At 41.7% G+C, this 10,757-nt stretch overlaps 1 protein-coding gene across 1 annotated transcript in view; it reads right to left on the bottom strand.

Moving 5' to 3' along the window:
• Nucleotides 1-6,820: 6,820 nt before the first annotated feature.
• Nucleotides 6,821-10,757, bottom strand: part of SHISAL1 (shisa like 1) — a 142,941-nt gene continuing 139,004 nt past the window's right edge. The window contains exon 5 of the mRNA XM_070755294.1: nucleotides 6,821-8,330. Coding sequence (XP_070611395.1) covers nucleotide 8,330 — 1 coding nt within the window. The 3' untranslated portion in view covers nucleotides 6,821-8,329. The remainder of the gene's footprint in view (nucleotides 8,331-10,757) is intronic.

Here is a 10,757-nt window from a genome sequence, read left to right as displayed (position 1 = left end):
TTTTATAATAAGGGTTTTTAGTTTTTTTATTATTGGATTGTTACATGCTGTTTTTATCATTGTTGTGAGCCGCCCCAAGTCTACGGAGAGGGGCGGCATACAAATCCAATAAATAAATAAATAGAATAAAATGTTCTAGGGCCAGCTGTGGATCGAGGAGGACGCCCAAGTTGCGGACCCTCTCTGAGAAGTTCCCAAGATGTTCCTATCCTCAGAAAACTGGTGCCTCCAATGAGGAAGAATGGAAGAATGTGTGCCTTGCAAAAGTTTTAAGGACAATTGTTACTTTCCTCCTTATTCCCCAATATGCGTACTGCAATGGACCAGCAGAAATCGAGTAATTAAAAAGGTCATTTGCTGTGGCTGTTTAACGATGACTCTGAGATAATTACTTGGTGATGTTAGCCTGGCTTTTTAACATCAGTAATTTGCAAAACTGGTGGCAATAACAGTTTCTAGCTGAACGCCCTGACTTTCGCAGCTCTTGCTGTCACCTTCATAATTTATCCCAGTTTTGCAGTGTATAAGTGCACCGGTGCATAAGTGCACCAGTGTGCCTTCCGTCCCCTGTCCAATTGTCTCTCCTTATCTCATTTATCTTTTCTTCCTTTCATATATGATCTCCTATACAGTGGTACCTCACGATACGAACTTAATTGGTTCCAGGAGGAGGTTCGTAAGGTGAAAAGCTCGTAAGACGAAACAATGTTTCCCATAGGAATCAATGTAAAAGCAAACAATGCGTGCAAATCCTTCAGGAAAATCCCAAACTTTAGAAGGGAGGCGAACAGAGGGCAGGGAGGAGCAGCTAAAGGGGGCGGGTGGAAGAAGCAAGGCTAGGCTAAAGGGTGAGTGGGAAGGAAGAAAGGCAAGTGGCCGCCCCTCCCTTTTCTTTCTTCAAAAGACACCGTTTCAGTACCTTTGCAAGCATGCAAAATCTTTACTCCTCCAAGCTGCCCCTCCCTTTTCTTTCTTCAAAAGACACCCTTTCAGTGCCTGAAAGCACGCTGTTCTCCTACTTTTGTTAATGCAGTCTTTCCCCCTCCAAGCCGCCCCTCCCTTTTCTTTCTTCAAAAGACACTCTTTCAGTGCCTGCAAGCACGCTGTTCTCCTACTTTTGTTAATGCAGTCTTTCCCCCTCCAAGCCGCCCCTCCCTTTTCTTTCTTCAAAAAAAGGGGGGAAAAGAAACCCTTTCATCCCAGCAGCAGCGGCTTGGGTTCGTAAGGTGGAAATAGTTCGAAGAAGAGGCAAAAAAAATTTAAACACCGGGTTCGTATCTTGAAAAGTTCGTTAGAAGAGGCGTTCGTAAGATGAGGTACCACTGTATTTTTATATCTTTTCTTCTTTATTTATTTATTTATTGGATTCGTATGTATTTCTATGTATTTCCTTTTCTTCTCTTCATATTACTACATATCTATTCTCTTTAATGTGTATTATGTATTGGACAAAATAAATAAAAATAAATTAATTAAAAAAACTTAAAACCGGGTGCTCCTTGGTTTTATATCAGGATGCACGAAGGGAAAAGAGGGACACATTACTCTTTATGCTGGTTCCTGTTTTTAAAATTGGAAGTCATCCGTAGCAACAGAGAGCAGCTTTTCTTCATTGTGTTTGAAAATGCCTAAATTGTTGTTGCGGCGCTGCGTGCTGTATTTCTTACTCATGCCAACTTAAAGAGGGCCTGCTTTTTGTTTGTCTCCATTTGTGGGTGCGATTCCTTTGCCAAATGCTCCAATTTGTTTGGGCTCTGCTAATTCTGTTTTACAGATGCTGGGTTGTTAAAACTTTTGGATCTCTGGAAAACATAAAATAGATCTCTTTCCCATTTTTGGTTTTCATAATCCAGAAGCAATGCAACCGAGTTGGATTTTTGTGCAAACGTTAAGTCTCTTTTTCCTGGTTCTGCTGACAAGAGAAAATCAGTTATTATTTGACATTTCTGTTGGCCAGGTCTCGTCTCTAATATGGATGGAGGCTTCTCCAGGCTACACAGAACCTATTTCTGACCAGCAAAACCTCCCCCCATGCCCCTTAATGGAGTTGAAGTCCACAAGTCTTAAAGTTGCCAGGTTTGAAGACTTCTGCCATAAATTACCTCCTTCTTTGGGAGTTGGAAAATTGCAGGTGTTAAAGTGAAGCAAATAAAGCTTGCAATGCATTTTAGAAAAGTGCTTCAGCACAGGCTGATAAAAGCATGTCAGTTTTGAGACATTAATCATGATTCCCATCTATTTGCTATTTTAAAACATACCCTCTTGAAGCTTAATGGACTGTTCACCACTGCAGGAGGAAAACATCCAACGAATGCGTGTAAAACCCCTTGAACTTTGGATTCAGATCCCGACCTCCTGGTAATGCTTTTGATGGGTTTGGTTGATGATTGTACTTGGGCACAACAGGACAGCGATGTGGTATGAAAATCCGTCTTTGAAATGCAACACTAAATTTAAGGCCATCTTTCAGCTTATAAAGAGCAAATTTATTTTATTTTATTATCGCCATAGGTAAACTGTTCTAATACAGTATGGGTTTTATTAACATATGCAAATATTGTAGGCAATATGAAAAATTTAGACAGTTATTATCTATCAAATATCAATCTATTCCTTGCAGAGAGTCAAAAAAAACAACAACACATCAGTTACGACATACACAAACTAGAAGCATAAAACTGCTCATTAAAAACACACAATTCCCAAAGGGAAATAAACCCTTACAAAGTACAGTGAGTCATACAAACCATGATCTAATACAAATTCCTTCATAAACACAAGCTTTTCACAAAGATCTCGGACAATGTTCACAATTAAAGTAGATTGTTGGTTTATTTTAAACTTATAGTTTCTAAAGAATTAATTTGGAAGAAAACCCAGTGGATATGTACAGAAAACAACTTGTTTCTATGAACATTTGCTAGATAAATTTGATTTGCTGACAATGTTACTTAAGATTGAATCGCAATGTGTATTGACCCACAAATCTATCTCTCTAACATGATTAAACTTAACGGTCAGGCCCCTAATTCCTCACACTAAAATAAAACAAAATATATTCCAGGCAGTTTCAATTCTGTGATTTACACAATTTAAACAAACTCTTTCATTTGTTTTTATTGTTTTATCCAATTTATGCTGGTATTCCCGGTTCTTGGTATATGTCTACGACCTACTGCACCCTATACATTCCTCTAACACAGGTCTCCTGATGTCATGTGCACCATTGGACATTATATAACTCATGTCATTTATGTGATATTGTCATAACTTGCCCACCCTTAGCAGTGCCTAGGGGTTCTACTGTTTCAACAGTTCCACTCAAAGTACTCACGTCTCACATTCTTAAATTTCTGCCACCTGCAAAAACTACTAATGAAATATAAGGACACATCCTATTTATGCTGCTGAATGGGACAAAGGATTTGCAAGATTTGGCACATAGTATTCAGGCTGTCCTCCTTCGTGGATCACCGCCTTGTTGTGACGAAGGGGTTTGTGCAACTCAAAGATATGAGTTAAGTTGTGCAGGGCCACCCAAGGCAGACAAGTCATAGTGGAAAGTTCTGACAAAAACCTGGTCCGTTGGAGAAAGAAATGGCAACCCATTCCAGTATCCCTCCCAGGGGTAGGTTGCTCCCGATTCGGCCCAGTTTGGTGAACCAGTAGCAGCGTTGACGGTAGGAGGCTCCTCCCACCTGCCTGGGATTCTTCTGTGCATGCGCGCAAACTAGTAGTGACGGGATTTAGAATCCACTACTGATCCCTTGCCAAGATAAGACACCAGAAGATGAGCCGCTCAGGTTGAAAGGTATGAAATATGGTAGTGGGAAAGAGCAGAGGGCAATTACAAATACAGTGGTACCTCGACATACGAGTTTAATTTGTTCTAGACCCGAGCTCGTATGTCGATCAACTCACATCTCGAACGAATGCCTTTAGACTTTGCTTTTCGCGCCGAGATAACTGGAAGCAAGGAATTCTTGCACCACCTAGCAGAAGCTCAGCTCATATCCCGAATTTGAACTCGGGTGTCGAACAGAAATTTTGCTCGCATCTCAGCTCATAACTTGGAATACTCGCATGTGGAGCAGCTCGTATCTAGAGGTACTACTGTAACTCCAGAAAGAGTGAAGCAGCTGGGCCAATGCCGAAAAGACATTCATTGGTGGATATGTATGGTAGTGAAAGAGTAGTCCAAATGCTGTAAAGAGCGATATTGCATAGCACCCTGGAGTGTAAGATCTATCAATCAAAGTATTGTGGTTGACTCGCAGCCAGGCCCACTGGCAATGAACTTTGAGCCTGATAAAGTGGGGACATCTGGGCACGGTTGGCCTGTGTGGCTGTCAGAGGAGTCAGACAGTGAGTCAGAGGAAATGGGACAGTCTGGGTGTGAGAAGCCTGCAGAGGCTATAGAACCACCAACTGGGGAGTTGCAGCCCCCAGCTGGGGCTTTGCCAGGGTCTGAGGAGGAGGAAGAAGAGATAAGGGATCCAATCCTGAATGTACGGGTAAGAACGATGCAGGGGAGGCAGGAGCAGTTACGGAGGCTCAGAAAGAGGAAGTGAGCACAGCTGTGCATAGTCTATACTCCCAGAAAGTTGGAAGGTGCTCTTTGCAAAAAGCGAACGTTGATGCCTCCGGAGTAGAAGAGCATGTGAAGAGTGTTTTTGCCTAATAAACCTTGATACAGTACTGGACATTTGTAGAGTTAATATTGTAAGTAGACTTTGGCTCGAGAAGCAACTGTTTGGGAATTTATCTTATCAACTTGGCCTCACGCTTGGATTTTGGCAGTTGAAAGACATTGTTTGGTTCACGTTTGTGCAGTTCAACAATGTAAATAGATTCTTGTTGATTTCAAAACCTTTGTGTTTGAATTTTAATTTGGGGCTAATTAGTGGCCAGCTGCTGTGCAAGACAGAACACAAAGTAAGTTGAATGTGGCCAAACATGAGATGGCCAAGATTGAACATCAATATCTTGGGAATCAGTGAACTTAACTGGACAAGAATGGGCAAATTTAATTCAGATGACCATTATATCTACTACTGTGGGCAAGACACCCTTAGAAGAAATTCGGAGGAACCCTCAAAGCCAGTAGAAGAGTTGGAAAAGCAGTACTGTGATACAATCTCAAAAAAATTGATGGAATGATTTCGAAACGAATCCAAGGCAAGTCACTCAATATCACAGGCATCCAAATCTGTGCCCTAACCACTGATTCTAAAGAGGTGAAGTTGACCTGTTCTATGATGACATTCTGAAATTAACACACATACACACGCAACCCTGACCCTGACTGTTCCTCAAAGGACAGATACTGAAGCTGAAGCTCAAATACTTTGGCCACCAAATGAAAAGAGAGGACTCATTGAAAAGATCCCAATGCTGGGGAAAGAGGGAAGGAAAAAAGGAGAAATGGACGGCAGAGGAGGGGATGGTTCGATAGAGTCATCGACACAATGAACATGAATTTGGGCAAACTCCAAGAGACAGTGGAGCAGAGGTGGCTTCCTCCTGGTTCGCACTGGTTCTGTAGAACCGATAGCAAACCACTGGTGACATAATGATGACATCACAGAACTGGTTCTGTCGATGCCGGTTCGTGGATGCTGCCATCTTGTTTTTTGGAAATTGGGAGGGGGATTTTTTCTGGATTTTTTCCCCTTCTGCAAATGCACAGAAGCCAAGTTTCTGGCACTGTGCATGTGTCACCATCTTGTTTTCAGCTTAAAAAAAATTTTTTGGGAGATTTTTCAGCACTGCACCCATGCGGTGTGGCCACACGGCGTGGGAGGAAGCTAAACGGCAGCGAGGTAAGTTAGAACCAATGATGGGCTACCAAAATTTTTACTACCACACTGTGGGTGTGGCTTATGCATTTTGTTTCAACATCTTTCAGTGCAAATAGGGTGCTCTGGGGTGGAGCTCCAAATTTTGCTACCGGAACTGCGTTCCTGACCGTTCCTGTAGGAGCCCATCACTGGTTAGAACCCGCCCCTTCAGTGGAGGACAGGGGGGCCTGGCGTGCTATGGTGAAGAGTCGGACATGACCTGGGGACTGAACAACATTCCAGGCTGCCAACTCTGAAATGCAGGAATTGTGTTGTTATTTGGTTCTTACATCACTAAGTTGCTTAATTTTTAACACTAAGTCAAATGATGGGAAATCTTTGCAACTCCAAGCAAGCCAAGTTGTTTAAGGCGATTTGCATCACCTAAATTAATTCAAGAGGGCTACGTGTAAAACTTTAATTCCTATTTGAATACTAGAGAAATATTAAGGGATCAATCCTCGTAACATAAGCCACATGTGTGGGTTCATCAGACTGCACAATCCACCAACCATATACCAGTTGATGCAATCTCCACTTGTAAGTGGGATCTTCACTTGTCTTTCCTTTTGCTGCAAATCCTTAGTTTCAGGGCATTTCTTTGCATTCGACCGCAAATATGACCACTGCATTTCTCAGAAAACATTGGCAATGTGGTAAATAAAGCATTCAGTGGCAGAAAATATCTAGAAATCTACCAAGTCTCCTTATGGAGAGACGGAATATGTAGGAACACTGCTCACGTGTTGCTGCTACACGAGTTAGGAAATACGCAATGCCTCGAGGACAGAAATAATTCTCCTCTAGTTATTTTAGGGTCTTCGTAAGAAGAATCAAGATAATCTGGACAGGCTGTTTCAGGCAGGACTGCTGCACGACAAGAAGCAGTGTAACCTTTTGATGTTCATTTTTTGAGGAGGAATCTTGGTGTGCAAGGCAAGATCTTGGTGTGAAAACAATTTTACATTCTTTTTACATTCTTTCTTGGATCTACACAAAGTATACAACGCAGGTAATACTTGTTCTGTATTCCTTTTCCATCAGCTATTCTGTGGAAAAATGGTCAATGTTTTTAGCCCAAATGTCAAAAGATAAAAGGTTTATACCAAGGGCCAGCAACCTTAAAGACTCAAGGGAGCCATTTGGACCCATTTCCCACAGAAAACACCGGGAGCCACAAAACTCTACCCGTGCCTGGCTATTTCCTGAGCAGCCACAAAACTAGCATTTAGAATTAAAAATTCTGTTTTCTTCTGAAACCTTTCTTTCCTTGGATTTATCCGTGGTTGGCCTACCGGGAGTCAAAAAGCTCAATAAATCACCTGCTAGCAGGTGCCTTGCATATTGGCGGTTGAGATGCAAATTTTGAGCAACGGAGCTGCAGCAGAGGGATGAAAGAGCCACATGCAGCTCTGGAGCTGTGGGTTGCTGACTCCTGTTTTATATGGATGGAAAAAAAGTATTTCCAGGAAGAAAAAAGACCTAACAATAATCTGCTAAATGGAACTGCTCTTCCGATCGTTGTAAAATCGCTCTATAGAAATGGCGATGCCTAATGGAATTTCGTACCAACTAAATGTCAGCTATGTATGTTCCTTCTTCAGGTGATATTCTTTGTCTTGGTCAAGTTATTTCAGAAAGCACAAAGCTTGCCTACAATCCTGAACCTCAACCAAGGAATCCCCATGGTTCTCTTGCCAAGAACATCAGCAGGTTCCTGAGGGATTATAAATAAGTATTAAGATTAGCCGGTAGGCAAAGGTTAGTTTACATGAACAAGTGAGATAATGGCCTGATTGGACAGGTAGCAGCTGTTTTATTGCTTTCACTTATTACAAGTGTTTTTCTTTGATTTTTTTTGTCCCCCCAATCGGGGCCAGGGAGAAGAGATGCTCTTCTCCCAGTGCCCCATCTACACAAGTAAAAGAGGCCACTTTGGTGTGCTCAGAAACTGATATGTGAGGTTGCTACTTTTCTGCCCGTTAAAACGACACTTTCCCCTTTCAAATCATAGCTTTTCTCTCATCTGTCTCCCAAAGGAAGGAAAAAAAACCAGGAGGACAAAAGATATTAAGTCAATCCACATCTGGCCTATTGTGACAATATTCACTTGAGAACTTGTTTTGGGGAAAAGTCACACTCTTGTTTCCATCCGTACCTGTTGGCTCAAATGAGACTTAATGAATGGGGAAGAAAAAGAAGTTGGTGTTGTCGTATATTTTCATCCGTGGTTGGATTTCCGTGGGCACGGTCTTCCCTCAAATTCTCTCCTCCTTCAGGACGGATGTCTTGAGTTTCCAAGATATCGTTCAAGTAACATTGCCTCACCTTGATCTCTGGATACCATCACTTGCCATGGGGGAGATTCGAATAACCCATCTCCTTGGACTCCTTTGCCTAACCACCCATTGTGCTTTTCAGATAAAGCTGTTATTACTGGGCTGTAATGTTACCTCTTCCATCTTGAGGCACGTCAAAATATTCTCTATTCTGGGAAAAAAAGAGAACACGATTGTAAGTAATCGTTTATGTCCTGGATGCTTAAATAATAGTCACTTCTCCCTCTCCCCGCAATCCCGGTGTTGTGGTTAGATCTGGTTCAGCTCCTGCCCCAAGGAATGTGGAGATGGATGTGGGGGAAACATCCACATGCCCCAGACCTGTTTTGCTCCCGATAGAATCTGCCGACGAAGTCTCCTCTGATGAAGGAAGCGTGAGTGACAGGGAAGAGGAGAGTTTGGCAGACAGCCCAGGAGGAGATCAATCATCCTTATCATCCCTGGATTCTGAACAAGAACGTATGACGGACCCACGCATGTGTAGAGTGATGCATAGGAGAGACAAACTGAAGGATAAGTGAGGAGATAAGTGAGGCCACCTGTGGTTGGGTGGGGCTGCTGTAATTAGTGCTACAGATAAAAAGAGCTGGTTTAGCCTCGTGGAAGTTTATCTGATTCATAGTTTTGTCAAGATCGTGGTTTGCTGTTTCCCTGTTCAAGACTGTGTGTGGAATTTCTGGACTTTGGAATTTGGACTCAATTTCCCAGTTACTGGGTGAGAAATTGGATTGCATTTAAACTGTGCCTTGTGTGTACCAGAAAATCCCATTGACATTTAAAAAGGGAGTTGTTTCTGCTTTTCTGTTGATAAAGACCTTTTGTTTTCCTTCTATCATGTGGTGTGTGTCTGTTTGGACTAATTACCCTGTAATTATGGGCGGTTGGGACACGCTGGCAGAACATCCAGATTTGTGGTTCTGATTTGCCACTGACAAAATAGAACTACAGATGTAAATATTCCTTGTTTGCTCATATTTATTTGCTTCCTTTCTTTGCTTGGGAACAAACCCTGCTGAATTTCAGTTTGTCATTCCTCTGAGTAGATTGGATATGGCATAATTTAAATTTGAGCTATTCTTTTAAATCTACCTTAGCCTATCTTATCACCTCTCCTAGCTTCTGAACAGTATTAAAAGCAACCAGACATAATGCACAGAAGGTAGAGCAAAATTAAAACTATCGGCCTACCTGCCTGTTGTTTTAGTCATTAAATGACTCTACATAGCTTTCAGAATAGTTTTAAATCATGAAGTTAAAACAGTGGTTCTCTATCTGGAGGTCGGGACCCATTTGGGGTTCACATGACCATTTCACAGGGGTTGCCTAAGACCATGGGAAAAGACAATTTTTCCATGGTGTTAGGAACTAAAGCTTTTATTCTGGCACCTTGGAACATAGTTTTACAATCCGACCAATCAGGCATTTACAGTGGGGATGTCCCTCTGACCTTCCTGCCAATCAGCTTAAAGCTCTGTTTGGGAGAATTGGCGCTAGACTTATGGTTGAGGGACCTCTCTAGGTTCCTAAGAGGTCAGTAAGGGGCATACATAAGTGCACTAGTGTGCCTTTTGTCCCCTGTCCAATTGTCTTTCCTTTATCTCATATATCATATATATTTTCTTCCTTTCATATATTTTCTCCTCTATTTTTACATATTATCTTTATATATATTACTTCAAGTCTATTCTCTTCCATATGTATTGTGTATTGGACAAATGAATAAATAAATAAATAAACAAACAAACTGTATTAAGGGGATTAGAAAGGTTGAAAAGCACTGGGTTAAAATAAAGAGACAAGATTCAATCGAACACATGGTATCCATGGTAGCTAACAAACACAGCCCCCATCAGCTATCAGTAAGGACCAACTGATACTCCAGGGGCCCCAGGGTCTTTTAATCATGAAGGAAAGTGTGGAAGAGACTAGACTGGGAAGTTAAAATCCATTTGTCTATCCATCTACTCAATCCATCCATCCATCCAAACTATTTTCATGTTATAATTTTCCAAAGCTACACAGATGTATCTTTGAAGTTACCAGAAGTCTTCACTTGATGATTAAAGGCAAGCCATTCTCGGTTGCTTTATGAGGGCAGCCAAGACTATTTACTTGAAAGGGATGATGGGAGTTGACAACTTCTACAGAGGAATCATTGAGTCTGTCATCTGCACCTCTATAATTGTCTGGTTTGGTTCTGCAACCCAACAAAACCGACACAGACTTCAGAGAATCATCAGAACTGCAGAAAAGACAATTGCTGCCAACCTGCCTTCCATTGAGGACCTGTATACTGCACTAGTCAAAAAGAGGGCGGGGAAAATATTTACTGACCCCTCACATCCTGGACACAAATTGTTTCAACTCCTACCTTCAAAAGGTCACTGCAGAGCACTGCACACCAAGACAACTAGACACAAGAAAAGTTTTTCCCCAAACGCCATCACTCTACTAAACAAATAGAGTAATACCTTGTCTTACGAACTTAATTGGTTCCCAGAGGAGGTTTGTAAGGCAAAAAGTTCGTAAGATGAAACAATGTTTCCCATAGGAAACAATTTAAAATCAATTAATGCGT

This window comes from Erythrolamprus reginae, chromosome 6 (assembly GCF_031021105.1).
Source record: "Erythrolamprus reginae isolate rEryReg1 chromosome 6, rEryReg1.hap1, whole genome shotgun sequence".
Lineage (NCBI taxonomy): Eukaryota > Metazoa > Chordata > Lepidosauria > Squamata > Dipsadidae > Erythrolamprus > Erythrolamprus reginae.
The sequence above is the reverse complement of the archived record's forward strand: the minus strand, read 5'-3'. Positions and strand labels throughout refer to the sequence as shown.